This window comes from Leptidea sinapis, chromosome 22 (assembly GCF_905404315.1).
Source record: "Leptidea sinapis chromosome 22, ilLepSina1.1, whole genome shotgun sequence".
In the NCBI taxonomy this organism is placed as follows: domain Eukaryota; kingdom Metazoa; phylum Arthropoda; class Insecta; order Lepidoptera; family Pieridae; genus Leptidea; species Leptidea sinapis.
Genome location: NC_066286.1, coordinates 2,876,144 through 2,894,616, shown reverse-complemented (window position 1 = coordinate 2,894,616; position 18,473 = coordinate 2,876,144). Strand labels below are relative to the sequence as shown.

Below are 18,473 nucleotides of genomic sequence, written 5' to 3'. Positions count from 1 at the left end.
TTTGAAGCAATAACAAGTTAGAAGACTTAGCTAAATTATTATTAATACAACATAACAAATTTGTTTTAGAATTAGGTTTTGAAATAAAAATATTATTAAGATACTCTGAATTTAATACGTCTTAGTCTCGTGACTTGACAGTCTTTTTAAATTTAATCTTCTTAGAGTTATTTCACAGGATCTAGGGTTTCTGTGCGAGGGTTACAATTGAATTTTTATTGCGATGTTTACAAAGAATATTATTCTTAAATGGTCACCTTCAAAATAAGGTAGGTCGGTTACATTTCATTCTCGTAATCAATCATAGTGTATATTTAAGCAACATTTTAAAAGTGTAAGCTATAGTGGTTGCTGTGGTTCTTTTTTTGAAAGGGTAGTTGTTAGCCGTTAAATAACGCAGAGGGCGTCAGAAGGGCATATTATCGCAAATTGGCTGCCGTGCATAGACCTCGGATATTATTTACGTGAATTTATTATAATAGTTATAAACATTATTACCCAATCGGGTGCATAAACCCAAAACAATAAGTACAAGCCGAGCGAATTAACATGACACCTGGCTAGATCTTGACAGTCGCCTTGCGAGGGCAGTAGCGATAGTATATATGCTTTATCGTTAAAGAGTGAACTTTAAACGCTAATTATCATAACACTGTTAAAAATCAAAAGTAAACAATCAAATCAAAATTATATTTTACTGCGAAGTTTATATATCAAAAAATTTTTTGCACACTGTAGGTACATTGCACAAACGTCATTCGAGCCAGGTGTCATGTTGATTCGTCTGAGTTGTAGCTAAGGGGCAATGTAGCACGTTATGTGTATTGTTTTTATACTTTGAGAGAAGACTATTTTAGAACTTTCAAAACTTAGAATAAAATTTCTTATAAATAATTGTTTTACCAATATTTATTGATAATTTTTTTTAGGTTTTCTCGGCAAACCCTTTGCATTACTATATCTTGGGTGTTTATATTTTAATATGTATGGGCTGTTCATTCTTTAGAATTACATAATTTATACAATCTTCGGGTTTCACAGAACATTAATACGGCTTTATAAGAGTGTTAACCACAAAGGTTTTTTGGAGTAGATTTAAAACAGATGTCGTAATTTTAGGGTACGATAATTTTTTTCATATGGAAGAGTCGGACAAACGAACGTATGGGTCACCTGATAGTAAGTGATCACCGCAGCCTATAGGTCTCTCTTGTAACACCAGAGGAATTAACCTCTATTATATTTTGTAGTGCTTTTGACTGTTCAAGCTGCTCTTTTCATATCAACTATGTCGAGACTCGTGACTGTTTCAAATATAGATAAGAACGATCTTATTTTTGTTTTCAGATAAAACTCGTCTGTGAACACTAAATCCAATAGATGTTGATATCAAACCTATAATGCGTACCTAATACTTTGAAAATGTAAGTCCCTAAGTCAAACGATACTTAGGTACAGTCTGTTTAGAACTATCTCGCCTCTAATTTTTACATTCTAACTTTCGACTAACTATTCTCTTAAATCGGTATTTAAGTCGTAAATATTGCCAAAATTGATTCAACGGTAGAAAAACTGTGTTATATCCGATCGTTATTTTTACGAAAGAGAAATTTTTAATAAATCTCCTCCAATGGAAAATGCTCGTAAGTGGTGTACTTATCTGTTGCCAGGTGTGTAAAATAAGGATCGAAGAAGGACAATTGACTTTTCCCCAGTACCAGGTTGTCTGTAAGGTCAAAAAGATCTACAATTAAAAAAGAATAGCTACCCCTTCATACATTAATTATTGATTTAATCATTTTGTTATATAACTTTTTATAAGCTTATAATTTATAAAAATCATCACTTAATTTTATTACTTCAACTACATTCAGATGTAATAAGAACTGTCAATACAATCAGAAAAGAGCGTGGTTGCAGCATCAAAGAATGAAACGTAACTAATAAAAAAATAGGTATTGTCTATGTGCAATTCGAAATATATTAAACTTCATGTATAATTTAGAGCGAGAGGCAAAATAAATATGAACAGACTGTAAAAGAAGAAGAAAATATATGCAGATACGGATGACGCTCATATCAACAGCACACTCCACAGACATACAGCCCCATCGCCTCTAAAATGTTGCTAACTTTGTCAAGTTTATATTAAAAATATTCTCTGACTTGGCTCCCTGCACTATATTCGTGCTACAATTATGGTAAATCTTCATACAGATTTCGTACCCAAAATGATGAATTTTAAGAAGTTTTAAAATTAAATTATTAAATTACTATCTAAATATATCTGTATACAGAAGGCAAGAAATCACAATTCATGTGCGCTTATAATACAATGTGGTTTAATATAATAATTGCAATATATCTAAAGGAAACCGCTAGAATTAATAATTAATTAATTAAATAGTTTAAAGCCTTAACTTACAATGAAATTTTGGTGTTATATTGTATTCTCTTGAACTATACAGAAATTGTGCGGAAAAAATGTTCGATTAAAATGTCATACATGTTTTAAACAAGTCAAACGTAAAAACTACATTAGTAGTAAGTATTTAAAACTCAGACTGTAAAAAGATAGACTAAAGGCGAATAAAACTTATAGCGTGACATCTACTGTAGGTTTCTTGGAAATAGCTGAAGCTTTGATATAAAAAGAAATGAAATCTTTTGTTGTCTTGTTATGCGCAAAAAACTGTGTTATATTGTTATGAGTTTTATATAATATTACAAAAGTTATTCGCTGAAACAATTTAAGACTTAAGAAATGCTGGATTTTTAATCCTAAGATTTAACGCGTCTATCTTATTATTAATCTGATATTAAAAATTAATAAACCATGGTCTATTTCACTAATGTTAGCTTAGACTATCCTAATTACGCTTATGAAAACAATTTTGGCACTTAGGTTCTCAAATCTCACAAATTATCTTTACCAATTTCACAACTGTTTCTGTTTGTTTTAGTATTTTAATATTAATTAAATTTATTGCTTCACAAACAATTAATATGACGTCATAGAGTAGGTACCTACTCGATTCAAATTATTTCGTGAAACACTGTATTGGTCGCCATTTTGAAGTGACTTCAATTCTGAGGCATTACTAATCAATTGGAATCTACTTTATCGTAAGGCTATTTACATCAGAATATATAAATATATATAAATATGTTGTTTATTGAACGTTAAAAGTTGAATTAAAAAGCATAATAAAATTGATGTCTTAAACTTTTTAATACTGTTAAATATTTTAATGGAAGAATGATTAATATGCTACATTTTATTGCTTAAACCTTCTAATATTATTAAAACTTCACTAGAATTATTAAAGCAATTATCTAATTTAAATTCTCTATTAGGTAAGATTAAAATTTCAAGATTATTAAATCACTATTGGTCGATACTATTTTAAATAACTAATGACTATCTAAAAGGTATTAAAATTTCTAATAATAGGTACTTATATTTTACAATTATGTCGTGGAATTTATATAGTCGCAAGTTTAATTTTTTTTAGAATAAATTCAAATTTTTTAATTAATCCCCATCTTGGTGCCACAGCCCGGGCAAACTAGGACCCGGATAAAAATAATTAATACACCGACAGTGATGTCGCGCCTTTTTAGCGCTCACCTTCTTGGTCTGGCATTTTCCCATTTTATTTGGGGTCTATCATGTGTCTCCAGGTGGCTCGGCCGTTTTAGCGCTCACAATTACAAATAAATATCATTTCATGATTCAATATAAAGACCGAAAACTCCGACCTACAAGTTCAATTTTTACCATATTATTTTTAAAGAACTCCATTCGCACCTCAGCTTTGGTTCGACCATATTAAACACATTTGTTTGTGGCCTCTTATATTTCTCTGGCCGTCTTCAAAGCACATTAAATTTAAATCCTTTATTTAATCTAGTTGGTAATAATAATATTTCATCAGAGAAATATTATAATAAATTAAAAGACATTTAAAGACACTTCTTGGCTTTACCTGTTTGAGTAGTTAAAATAAGAACTTAAATTATAAATATTTCCTACTCTTTATAAGATAAAACATATCTCATAATCTAAAAAAAATGTTTTAACACCTTGTGCAAGGAGGATGAAAGGAGTTCCAATCTTTACTCTTTTCGAGAATTTTTTAAAACTAACGTAGTTTATATTTTATACATAAATAATTAATACAGAATGGATAACGCAGGTCCATATTAATAATTACATAAATAATATATTATACATTTTGAAATATTTCACAAGACATAACATTGCACTATTTAAGAAATTAAATAATTGTTCTACCTACTTCTCTTTTTTGTATCTTTACTTAATTATGGTTTTATAGTTTGATTTTTTATAGCATTTGCCAACGCTCAATATAAATTAATAAGCCAATTTCCTTGTTGCCAATGTTATAATTAAAAATAATATTACTAGTAAAATTATAAAAAGGAGTTCGCATAGATTTAACTGACTCACTAACTTGGTTGTATATACGCGAACTTTCAACTTACAGAGATGTAATCTCTATTATATAGTATTTAAATTGTAAGTACTGCACTCATGACGCATGAAAATAATTGTAATAACATCATGTTTGTAGACACGATAGTTAAAACGCTTCGCTGACAAAGTTAAATTACGAAATATTCGCTCTTTCGTAATGTAATTTCGTCACTGCAAATTGACGTGCATGCAATTAAAGACATTGTCAATGCAATGAATTTAATTTCAAATTTCCATCCACATATTTACATAATAGACAAATACTTGGATAAAACTTTTCGTCCCGCGTTTTCTAACGAAATTATTCTAAATTACTACTAAGATCACAAAATTATTATTGACTAGATTTATCAATTCCTTACCTAAGACTATGCAGCCGACTTTTTTTTCGACAGTTCAACGAAATAAAGCCAAACTGTTCATACTTTGGCTATTTCCGCTATAATTCTTAACGAGAAGCATTTGTATATGCATCAAAGAAATTATTATTCTGTGTTGAAGAATATATTATGATAGTTGAGCATGACTCACTGAGTAGATTATCTCTTAGACTGAGATCTTTAGAGCGTACTCAGACTAAGTACCTAATACTTACGTAAAATTTAGTTGAGAGTGATAAAACGTAACTTGAAATTTGCATTGAACTGTCTTAGCTTAAGGCGCGGACTGTCTAGGGTTGTAAATGCGACAACCGACGCTACAATATATTTTGCGTTGATCAAAGTTAGCTAAGCTGCAAATGGGCATTTATTTTACTGATTTTCTTTTGTTTATTCAAAATCTACATATTAAATTGAATAATTTTCGGTTTAACTTTTAGAAAAGTACTAATTCTATTAAATTCTTTAAAAAAGGATGTTTTTATCGCTGAAAATTCAGAGATTTTTGACTCCAAAGTTTATATTTGGGAAGCAACTTCCAAAGTTTTTATTGGAATTTCAAATTATATATTAACATTCTATTCGGTTCAAAATTAAGGCCTTCTTTGTGCACTGCATTTTTTACGTCGGAATATTTTCATTGCGTTATGTTATTATCGACTCTCTAAGAAACCAATTTTTGTGGATGTGGATATGACCGCGCCTTATGCTCCGCTTAATTTCAGCTGTCAAATGACAAAAACAACGAAATCAAAGATTATGCTAAGCTTCAACGCAGCTAAGTTTTACGTTAGTAAAGTCTGAGCAAAGTCAAAGTACCTACGCTCTATAGATCTCACCCTTAATCGTAGAAGATACCTATAAATACTACTGCTATATACCGTACGATGCGAGCCATTATTCCTATATAAAGATATAATGCTGTTTTTTACATTTTTTGGCAACCACTGGCAAAACCATAGACTTAGAATATACTAGCTATAGATAAACTGACAGTCCGATAAAGTATTTGAGCAATTGTGATTTGTCAATGTGTACTGTTTAATATTTAATTTATTAAGGGGCTAATGTAAATGCAAACTTTTTGCGATTTGTCATTCAAAATCGGTTTCATAACAATATATTCGCTTAAGAGATGTTCTTTTCTCTTCCACGCTGTCTTTGTCTATAGTTAGTATATTGTAAGTCTATGGTTAAAACTATATTTGATTAAGAATTGAGCGATTGAAAGTGGTTATTAGCAATATAAATTGTATAATTAAAGGACATCGCTGGGTATGTATTTCACATTATACATGAAACGAAATGTTTTTTAAGAGATCGTATAATGTTAGTTAATTAAAATTATATTTTTCATTCGAACTAATAATAGTTTTCATTTTTCTTGGCTTCACAAGAAACGTTGCCAAGACTTATTATTTATTCGTAGTTTCCAAGTACTAGGAGATAAGAGTCAATGAATAGTGTAATCACGCACTGACGAGCACGATGTACGAAGCTTCATCAGTCCAAGGCATTTCGAGGAGATATGGTAATAATTGTACTAGGGGTTCATAACGCGGCTTCTGTATAACGTGTCACCTGAAAAAATATAAATAATGAAATATTTTTACAGAGCCTATATTTTGAACACAAACGAAGGGTCTTTGACAGTTTTATTCGATCCTTGAGCTAATTCACAAGAGAAGGAAATGTTTTATTTTTAGAAAGTGTTTAATTGTGTCTTCTACTGTATATCATGGGTACTGTTTGACCTAATTCCTGGTGCTAAATTCGTCCCCACCATGTGGATGTCTGGCGTTCCTCTACCGGTTTTCAGGGAACTCTCTTTCGTGTACAACTAAAACTATGGAATAAGCTTCCTTGTACGGTGATTCCAGGACAATACGACAAGAATACCTTTATATAATAGACTTGCTGTTCCAACTTTCAGACTTCATATAACTGGTCACTAATTCTAAGGGAAATATATACAAATATATAATTAACTTCCACATCATGTTACTGAACTCCTCTGTTTCTCTACGTGTATTTGCTTTGAAGTTCTTTCGTACAATGGACGTAAACCTAAAGGAGTTTCTAGTACTATATACGAATTTTAAGCGCGAAATTAAAATATGGGTGACTTATCGAACGAACAACGGGCACAAATCCTCCGGATCATCGCTTCCAGATACCTGTATAATTTCAAAAAACCACTAGGTTTCTGGGATGCTCTGGACTTGTTAGAGTACTTTTGCCTTTTTAGACGATCAATGGCCAAATCAAGAGGCTAAGTGGGTAAACAGTTCAGCTAAACTAACTAACTATGCGCAATTGTAGTAAACAGTTAAACACGACACCTATCTCGGCAACAATATAGTCTATATATTTGTTGTGGTCAATTTTATTTTATTAAATTTTAACCCACATTTCTATTTGTAAAATTACGCTTCATACCAATTTTTTGAATCGTTTGTTAAAGTAATTATGGAAAATTGTCTTTAGGAAATGCTATTTCCTTTTGAACTTATAATGGAATGAAGGCGTATAACGTTAGGTATAACTTTGAACAAACAGATTCACACACTCTATATTAAGGTTTACAAAAATTTGTGCGGGACCGTATCAGGGCTTGTCGTACGCTATAGTGAACGGCCGTTGCTTCCGTGAGTGCGCATAGTTTGTGTTTTTTTTTAATTATATACAATATTCGGTACGTTGCGAAATAACTGATCTTTTATGAGCATATAATGTATCTCACCACGTGTTTAGCTCCTCATCCCTCCACGTATCTCAGTCAAGATTCCCGCCGTTCCGGAGACCAGCTTTCGTTTCTGGAGGTACTTGCTTCCGGAAGCAATCGTCAAGAAATGAAGACATCGTTCGGTACAGATGTCTTCTAACTCCACTCAAACTGTGCCCTTCATCGGGGTACAACTGGAACAAATCGAAAATTTTTACTGTATTTTCATCACTTGGCTCCGTCAACTCAATCTCATAATACTGTTTTTGTAGAGCTTAAACGATTCAGTTTTAAATTGGGCTTATATACAGGACAATTAGACATGGGTGTTAAAAAAGCGCGAAGGTACACTTTTTTAAAGGGCTGGCAAAACTCTTGTTAACTCTAACTCGTTTGTCCTCTCTTCCATAAAAAATACCAAATTTAAATAGTCTCGAAAGGTTAAATACCGTAAGACGAATATAAAAGCAACTCACTGATCTTAAGGTAAGTGTTAACAACAAGAAGGTATGGTTATATATGAAATATCCATGAATGTATTCAAATTAATGAAATAAAACATAAAAAGTAATGGATGAAATTTATTTTAGTAGACTTTAATATAATATCTAAAACAAGAACTAGAAAATACATCCACGATGAAATTGCAACAAATTTTAACTTTAAACTTTCGCGCGTAATTTGACGGAAACGCTGGACGCCATGTTGTTCCATAGTCATGGCGTCATTTGCAATTGAGCAAAGACATATATTAAAAGAATAAAAGCAATCTAAACCTTGTTGCTTAAGCTATTTCAATAAGGTATCATTAGATTTATTCTTAAATAAAATAAAATACACTAATATACAAAAAAGTGTACCTAATCTTCTGCATTGTTTTTCACGCACGTGTGCAACCGTGAATTTACTTAAGGGATCAATTATTATCTAATCTATTATTGAATATTTTTTTGCATTAAATTGGCAATCTTTTTTTGTCGCTCAGAAGTATTCAAAAAGTACTCAACCTCTGCTAATATTTTTGTTTTTAAATTTGATTACTAACTTGCAACCTAAACATGCTGCCCTGGTCCTCTAACACCCTCGCTAGCGCCATAGTTTGCTGCACATGCACAGTCTCGTCAGCAGTTCCATGCACCAACAGCAACATCTTGTCGTGCAACGCTACTGCCTGCTTGGTGACGTCAGCGTCGGCGTAACCTCTGTAGTTCTCAGTCACGTTTGGGAATCCCATATAGCGTTCTGCATATGCTGACGCTAAATAAATATAATTCAAATTTTAACTTAAATCAAAATAAATGGACAATACAAGTTTGGAACTCGTGTCTTCGGAGAAAACACTTTGCCGCAGTGTTAGCTAAACCAGAAGCGGCTAGAAACGTGCCAAGGGAACTTTTTAGCAAAGAAAAAAATAACCCCTTAAATTGTGTAAATAAGTATGTATTTACTACCACCATATCAAAGAATCTTTATTTGAGGCTTGTATAATCTATATAATATATTAAGTTAAGAGTATTGGAGATAATAAAGAAGATAATAATTCATGGTTCTTGACTACGAGTAGTATGTAGTAGGGTAACAAACTTTGTTATTATATGATTTTAAAAGTGGCTGGGAGTTTCTTATCAGTTCTTCTCTCCATGTCAAAGCTCCTTTACGAACTGATGTAGCTTCATGATGTTTACCAAGTATTGTTGCAATAGGTTATGTTATTGTCTGATATTCCTTCTCCTCTACATGGTACATAAATATATTTTCAGTCTATGACTTTTACTTGTTATAAATAATACAATATGGAGGAGGAGACTTTAAGGAATATTCGAATCATGTCAGGGTCACATCAGGGATGATGGAGTTTTTCAATGTGGAGCGCTTTGAAAGCTTACCGTAATACCTCCAGCGCAGGATAGGTGTGATTGCGATGGCACAGTGGCACACGTTGAGTGAGCTGGCTAAAGCCAGGGTCGCGAGGAAGGCTCCGTGGCCACGGCCCCAGACGGCCACGCGCCGTGCGTCCACGAAGTGTAGGGACTCGCGAAGATACCTGATTAAAGAGTTATTAAAAATGTGTATATATTCAAACAAAAAAACTCATATTTTTTTTATGGCAATAAGGAACGAGACGAGCAGGACGTTGAGCTGATGATAAATGATACGCCCTGCCCATTGCAATACAGTGCTGCTCAGGATTCTTGAAAAACCCAAATATTCTGTGCGGCACTATAAGGGACTACGCGCACTTATTCAGCTTTGTATGGAGACGTGTACGCGTCGATTCAGCTTTCCGCGTCCATTCTGCTTTTGCGGCAAACCAGCATAAAATGAGGATAAATGTGTTTTTATTATGCGAATGCAGCGTTCGGCGCTGTTTCGCCGCGTACAGCGCTGTTCGCCGTCGAATGCGGCGGAACAGCTCTTTACAGGGATGGTTCGCGACTCCTTGTCGACAAGTTGCGACCTGTATTGTTCCTGCATTGATTTGACGTAATCATTATGCACGCAAAGATTAAAGAGTGCAGACGTGATTTAAAGTTATTATTCTCATTCTTACGACGCCGTACGCGGCTGATAGAAGCAGAGCTGTATAAATGTGACCAAAATCGTTCAGCGAAACGCGAATGGAGCTGAATAAGTGCGCGTAGTCCCTAATTGTGCTCGTCACCTTGACACATAAGATGTTAAGTCTCATTTTCCCAGTAAATTGACTAGCTAGAGAGTCCTTCAGAACGAAACACAATAATGTTTAAACATTGCTGCTTCAGGGCAGGAAAAGGCGACGTTGTGGTACCCATAATCTAGCCGGCATCCAGTGCAATGGAGCACTGGTAAATTATATTTACATTCAAAACAATATTTACATTGATAACATTTTTAATTAAAACTATCATTACGGGGAAGTGTACCCAGAATACTGGCAGCATTTCCGTGATGAATAGTTAGGCTGATCCGTTGACCAAAATAGCTGCCAGTGCTTGGGTTACCATTAGCTATATTGAGCCGCGTAGGTTCTTTGTACATTTTCCGCGCCTCTTCTTGGCCCCATGGGCCAAGTGTCTCGACACGTGATATTACTGATTTATTCTTATAGTTGTCAGTGTGCACTTCATTGCTGCGCAAGTCTCTCAATATCTGGAGTGTTGTAAGCGTACGCAGCAATGTAATGTATGTAATAGGCGACTGTCGTCCCACAAGAAAATAGCACTACTATATTTCTATTACTTTCTTGAAGCCAGTTTGGACGAATGGCATTCAGCTCTGGGGTACCGCCAGCAATTATAGTAATGTATAGATATTGGAACGACTTGAAACCAAGACACTGAGAGTGATGTTCAATATACCACAGTACGTCAGCAATAAAATTATATATCATGATCATTGACGAACAATAAACAAGTAGACTCACAATCACGCTCACAAATTGTTTGAAGCAAAACACTGCCTACGCGTCTATTGGGCACCGTTTTCGTTCAGGTGTTTTCGACCGCGCTTTGAATACAACGCCACGCAATGACAAAATGTTCAGTGAAAATCTGTCCAATTACCATCATATCCAAACATAAAAAGGATGGAGTGTCGTATTTCAGGCAACTGCCCTTTTAAATTAATAAAATTATATAACTAACTTGACGTTTTCAATCATTTTGCTAAATAATTAAATTTCAATTGCTAAAACAAAATGTTCTTGCCTCGTGTTCGTGTCCGAGCGTATATACTTTGAACACTACTGACACGAAATAAGGTGTACATTTGAATGAATATCATAATGTTATCTGTATAGGTTAATGTATACGTATATACATCATCTTGAAGACCTTTTAAGGCGACACTAAATGCTAGCGACCTTGAGCGATATGAGTTCACGGCTGCCGGCCCGCGATCTATGTAACAAAGCCAACATTATCAAAATTCTTGCGTGGAAATCGTAATATTTTAACAGGCGCAAACAGTTTATATGCTTACAATTCTCATTATTGATTACTAATCTGAATAAATGTACCAACACAAAAAAAAGTACAAGCTATATAAATACCTTTTCTGAGAACAGTACTAAACAAATTTTTCATGCCGAGAAAAAACTTGTTTAACTGCAATGAAAAGTGGTAGTTCAAAATAGCTCTGGAGTGTTAACTTATAACCAACAGCAAATATTAGAAACCTACAAATAAGCCTTAAGGGTATGTGTTATATGATAAAATAGTGTTCATAGCTCCAAATGGTGTAATTTCACTAATAAACTTGTCTAAAAAAGCCTTGTTTGCGTGTTTTCTGCTTACCCTTCGCCTTAATAGGCGATAGGATTAATTGTTTATTTGTACGTCAATAATCACGACAGAACACTTCTGTCAAACTGCAGATTACGAAATACAGACTCTCAAGTCATAAAAATGAGCTTACCTTCCGTCTGCGTGGAGACAAAAGTACGAGCTATAGGCGATTGAGAGGACAAAGTGTTCAACAACTACTGGATAGACAGATTCGTCAGGAGAAGAATTATCTAATTGAGAATTGACTCGCCACGACAATTTATGAAATATTTATTAGACAGAAAGGGGCTTTTAAAAAAGGCATTTATTTTCTCAAAATTGATTCCTTTTGATCTCAGATCAAACACTATCACCGCTTCGGAAACAAATGGTGCTCTGAAAGAGAAGAATCTGCGCAAGAAACTCTCTCAGCATTATTTTTCGCTCTTTTCAATGAAATAAATAATAATATTGTACTATCATTGTTGTTGCTATAAAATAATCATAATCTAGTTCCAGGCTGTCCAATCGCTTAGATATTTTGTGTGGAGTAGTAGGATTTACGTTTATATATATTATTTTCTACAATAGATACCCATGAAGCAGGTATAAAAAACAAAAAAAAAAAAACTTTCTTATTTACATTTCTATGGGACAGTCCATCAAATAACTGTCGGGACCTATTGATTAATAACTGTGAGAGATTAAAGTCAAAATATTAACTTTATTCAATTAGGCCTAAATAAACTAAGCGCTTGAAAATCGTCACTATATTTTTTTTTAAATTACTGAATCTACCGAGAAAAGAGCTCATTAGAACTACGTACAAGAAACTCAACGGCCACTTTTCAATAAAATAGAGTATTTAACAATATACGTCATACGACGTCATTTACAACATACATATATACGTCATATCAAATTAGTTTTAAAGTGCTGCATCCAATATATGAATCGAGTTTAAATAATATTATATATTTCATAATAAGTAATAAAGAACAAACTGTGTCAGTATAAAGTATCATATATATATTGTAACTTAAAACATCTTACTCAGTAACTTCGAGCTGGTCTGCCAGTTCCACAGTTCCCAGTCTCCGGTGCAGCGTGTGGTGGGTGGCCAGCCCTCGTCCTCCAGAGCCCCGGGCGTCCACCATCGCCACTATGGCCCCACCACTCGCAGCCAGCGAGCCCCAGTCCAGCGACCACCTCTCTGTCACCAGCTGAGTGCCCGGCACTCCATGCCTGATGGCATTATAAATAGCGTTAAGATATTTTTTATTTATTTATAATTATACAGTTTCTTCTTAAAATAATACAAAGTCTCATAAAATAAGCCTATTTTACAAATGTTACTGCAACATTAAATATTGATATAATAGTTTTTTAAATTTAATTTTTTTTGGTTCACGTCGGATGTCGTCTGGCAAACTATTAAGCAGATATGGTATTCTTTTCTTTAAAGTTCTATCGCCAAAGTAATTGTTTACTCTACGTACTTCAAGTTTGCCTGATGACTATAGCTGTGATATTCTTCATTTCTTAAAATAAATAAATCGCAAGAACAATAATATGCTGACGGTACAAATTCAAAGAGACCTTTATTTTGATAACATTCTTCAACACGGAATAGCAAAAATATGTTCTTCAACCACATAAATAACAGATGAAGCACTTTGTAAAAGGAATACACGATTCTTCATAATACCTTTCTTCTATCTTTACCAGTGCGAGGCTTCTTTACACAGAATACCGGCTTTGTGTGTTTCACAGCAATGCCGTCAAACAGTAGAGTGAATTGCATTATTGTTTCGATTTGAATCGGTTTAAATTATCACTCCAGAGTCATTATCAGTCCGTAGTCAGTCAGTTACTGGGTTTAATGGGACGGAGCATTTTATGTCTCAAAGTGATGAATTGCGATGCCGCTATCAGATGAACACTTTGATCCTCAAGAAACTTTTCCTCTTAACAAAAACGATAAATGCAAAAAATAACAGTTACTGCGTGCTTTTTACAGTGATAAGTTAAGAGTGGATACTCGAGTTAAGAGCATACATTTTAAACAGATTAAAGCGGTCTAATAATTTCTATTTGAATGATGATACAAATTAATTATGTTTAAACTAAGCCTTTTGAAGATGTTGCACAACACTTACAGTTTAAGTACTAAGGGATATTTAGTGACCTCGTCTTCTCTCAACCCTGGAGGCAGCAGCAGTCGCACCCGCGCCGCATGACCACTGGACAACTGTACGGAGAATGTCCGTGGGGTTGGCATAGCGATGCCAGACAATATGGCCTGTAAACAAAACGAGGGGATACAATCAAGATAAACAAAAGCAGATTCTATGACATATGTTTCAGATGTGAGCGATTTGCCTTTGAAGTGAGAGTACTGTCACAGTACAAGTCATAGAACAAAAGCGCATCTCAGCGGTTTCCTTGAAATTTATACCTACATCTGAGTGGAACGCTAGGGTTGGCACATACAAAAAGATTGACGACGCGGAAGTCTCAGTGGCGTACGGCGTGGCACTCACTAGTTTTGTCTTCCCAAGATTGTTTAGCGGCTGTGTAAATCGAGTGTATGTGTGCGTGCGTCGATTCGGGTGCTCTGGTATGAAGTTATAGTCCTGTTCTATTACTGTATTATGGTATAGTTGCATTTCTCCTAGTCGTATCGGGTCATGAAGTCTGAAGCTGACGCCACAGATGGCTACACTTTTCAACAAACTTATTAAAGTTTGTAGAAACTTGGCAGGCTAATACGAGCAGGTCTTATCCTGTTCATCTGACCCACCATAAACCTGAACACCTTCCGAGATCTCCACTTCTCTACGCATTATCACAGAATTAAGCCGATCGAAAGAAACTTGTTTTTTTTTAAAAATAACAATGCAATAATGTTTAAATATCAAATTCCACCGAGTGTTACATCATCAACGTCATCATCATATCAGCCGGGAAAACGTCCACTGCTGGCTAAAGCCCTCATCCAACGCATTCCGGCGATCTTGACCAGATCATCTGTTCGTCTTGTGGGGCCTATCAACACTGCATCTTCCGATACGTGGTCGCCAATCGAGGACTTTACTGCCCCATTGTTACATAATTACCGTAATTACTTTCAACTTTTTTTTTACAATGAAAAAACCTAATTAAAACGAGAATCTGTAATCTGTAAGTTGGTATACGTTGGCTAACCGCTTAACTTTTAGCGCCAATATGCTCGAGGGCTTTTTAGTTTAAACAGAACTTTTGCCTGAAAACTTAATATAAAAATCTGAAGCTTTTCTAAATAAAACAACTGCTACAGTTTGTACTCTTATCTCTGTTAGGTCGGCAGCTGTAATATTACAATAACTCGAGGTAATTAAAGTTTTGTATTGCAAATATAGATGTCAAAACTCGAAATTTTTGAAGTGAAAATTTCTTTAGCGGCGTTGAGCACTTTGCTTGTATCACCTGATATTTCAAATGATCGAAAATTCGTAAGACAGTCGTTGAAATTATGGATCATATTTGATTTTATTTATTTATTGGAACACCAACAGTTTGGCCTAGTTTAATGCTAGTGACAACTAAAATAATATAATATAAAATATTTAATATATTTAAATATATTTAATAGGTCTACATGACATTTGTTTACACAATATTAAGATTCTATATAGTCTAGTATATCTATTACTTAAAGGCATTCACAGCATTTCTTAATAGATATTTACAATAGGCAAAAACAAACAAAAAATTAAAACAAAATACTAGTAAATTAACTTATTACAAAATATGATTGAAATTAACAATTTATGAATATATACAAGAAAATCATATGACAATTGCAAGTAATTTTCGTTTGAGATCCGCTAAATTGTCGTTGAAGAGATCTAAATCAGCATTTCACTGGGAGATAAATGTTTTAATGTAAAATAATTGTAATAGTTCTAAAGTGACAATCTTTTTTATGTAATTAATATATATAATCATTTTTGTGTACGATAGCGCAATAAATGAATATTGTATTTAACCACATAAATGCTTGTACTTTTATACTGATAAATAAAACAATTTGTGCGAAATTATTCCCTAACCATTCCAAAATATTCAAAAATACACAACGTTAATGTTCAAGTTTTCATTTCTTCCGGCACTCCCGGAGTGCAACCCGGACAATAGTCATTGAATCATGAATGTGACTATTTTTTCTTGTTATTGACTTTAAAATCTTATCAAACAGACCAACATTACCATACATAAAATATGGCTATTAACTATATTAATATTAATAAACTGACCAACACAATAAAAGTCACCTAATTTTTCCTTCTCTCTTCGAAACATCGCAATATTTTATATATTTTTTTATTGTAAGTGAAGAATAAATGATTGAAATTCTTTAAACTATCACCGATAGTGTTTCTGTATAAATTAATATGGTAAGCTATTTTCCATACTGTAGGAAAGCAGCCTTCTAAAATAGATTTCCTGTAAATTATGGTAAGTAGAACAGAAAGCTTTTTACTAAGTTTATGGCTAATGAAAATGGGATGTATGTTATTAAAGCTTGCACCCTTGTTAATATCTGCATTCTTGAATAGCTTTGACACAGTATCTTGGATAATTCCAACAGTTGAGATTTTAGCAGTGGTGGGCTCCTTTGCACAGGAAGCCGGCTAGATTATGATTTCAGAATATTTATTATCTCAAAAAGAATACAAATTCACTTACTGAGATACTTAAACTAACATGATACATATATTGAGCGGCAAATCGTTATATACTATACACAATTTAAGACGTTATATTTAAAGTTACAATAATTACACAGAGTTACAATAAATACTAATTAGGTAGATACATTAATAACGAAATAGGTGGGTAAAGTATAAAATAAATGTTTACAGTAATGAATAAAATACCTACACTATTTTATTATTTATTATAATGACAGCTATGAGGGTATTTGTTTATTAAGGTCTCGTTCATGGTCATAGCCGGAAGCGGTCTAATAAAATAAGTTATGAGAAATCCTTCAAAATGTGGTGTTTTAACGTTTTTTTAAAAACATTTAATGACTGTAATTCTTTAATATCTTTTGGGAGGTTGTTATACAATTTTGCCCCTTCGTACATTATATTTCTTGTTCCATATTTTGTTCTAGGTTTTATTAAGCAAATATTGAGGGCTTGTCTTGTTAGAATTTTTTGAATGTTTATTCTTTTTGTGAATGTAATTTGTGAATGTAAATCCTTAGTTAAAATTTTTCTTATGAGAATACATGTGTTATATTTATATATTTGATTTAAATTCATTAATTTTGTTTCCCGATATATTTGAACAGTAGGAGTTAGGTAGTTGTATCGAAACAAAGTTTTAATAATTTTATTTTGACTTATTTGTAAGCTTTTTAAGTTAGTTTTTTCCGCCGTTCCCCAAATTTCCACTAAATATTCTATATGTGGCTTTATCATGGAATTATATATTAAATACCGCACCTTTTTTGGGAGGCATCGGGCCATTCCACGAAATGCTCCTGTTAGGGATGTAAGTTTGCTCCGCACACTTTCTATATGCGGTTTCCACTTTAATTGAGGATCAAGAATTAATCCCAAGTATTTCTCTTTGTTAACATTGTTAATAACTTGACTGTTTATAGTCAATGGGTTGTAATGACCAATTTCTTTATTTTTTGCAGCGAATATAATATAATTTGTTTTGCTTGTATTTATGGTTAGTAAATTTGTTTGCAACCATTCATGTAGAAGATCAAGGTCATGTTGTGCTTTTTTTACTATGGTATTTATTGATTGACCCGTGTAGAATAAACTTGTGTCATCAGCGTATAATGTTATATCTCCTTGTAAACCGATTTCATGAATATCATTTATGTAAATTAAAAATAATAACGGTCCAATAATTGAACCTTGTGGAACGCCATAAGTTACTAATTGTGGACTGCTCTGGGTATCTCCTAATTTCGTTATTTGGTATCGATTTGAGAGGTATGACTGAAAGATTTCATAGGCCGATCCAGTTATTCCTATGGATTTTAATTTAGTTAAAAGTTTTTCATGGCTAACAGTGTCAAACGCCTTTTTTAAATCGATGAATATACCAAGAATTATATGTTTCTGATCTATGCTGAGTTTTAATGATGTAATTAAATCCATTGCCGCAGTAAGAGTATTTGATTTAGGCCGGAAACCATATTGTTTTTTAAATAAGAAATTTTTAGATGAAAGGTACTCGTTTAAACGATTATGTAAAATTCTTTCAAATATTTTTGATAATATAGGTAGTACTGATATTGGTCTGTAGTTGTTCGGATTGGTTTTACTTCCTGCCTTATGTAATGGACTCACTTTGGCTATTTTTAAAGAATCGGGGAAATGGCCGTCAGTAAAGCACTTATTTATACAATGAGTGAGACTTTCTACTATTAAAGATTTAACGCATTTTATGGTTTTAGTTGTAATTTTGTCTATACCAGAACTTGTGTTTGAGTCCAAATTATTTATTATTTTTTCTACCTCGTTTACAGTGGCAAGTTTCAGTTTATGTAGGGCTGAGCCATTTTGTAAAGTATTATCAGCCGTTAAAATCTTTTGAGTTGTATGATA

At 33.3% G+C, this 18,473-nt stretch overlaps 1 protein-coding gene across 2 annotated transcripts in view; it reads right to left on the bottom strand.

The window, feature by feature from the left end:
• Positions 1-5,526: 5,526 nt before the first annotated feature.
• Positions 5,527-18,473, bottom strand: part of LOC126970970 (inactive dipeptidyl peptidase 10) — a 193,052-nt gene continuing 180,105 nt past the window's right edge. For both annotated transcript variants that reach the window (XM_050817125.1, XM_050817126.1), the window contains exons 14-19: positions 14,010-14,152; positions 12,904-13,095; positions 9,493-9,650; positions 8,652-8,863; positions 7,625-7,800; positions 5,527-6,462 (exon numbers count right to left, since the gene is read on the bottom strand). In XM_050817125.1, the coding sequence (XP_050673082.1) occupies positions 7,657-7,800; positions 8,652-8,863; positions 9,493-9,650; positions 12,904-13,095; positions 14,010-14,152 (849 nt within the window). In that variant the 3' untranslated portion in view covers positions 5,527-6,462; positions 7,625-7,656. The remainder of the gene's footprint in view (positions 6,463-7,624; positions 7,801-8,651; positions 8,864-9,492; positions 9,651-12,903; positions 13,096-14,009; positions 14,153-18,473) is intronic.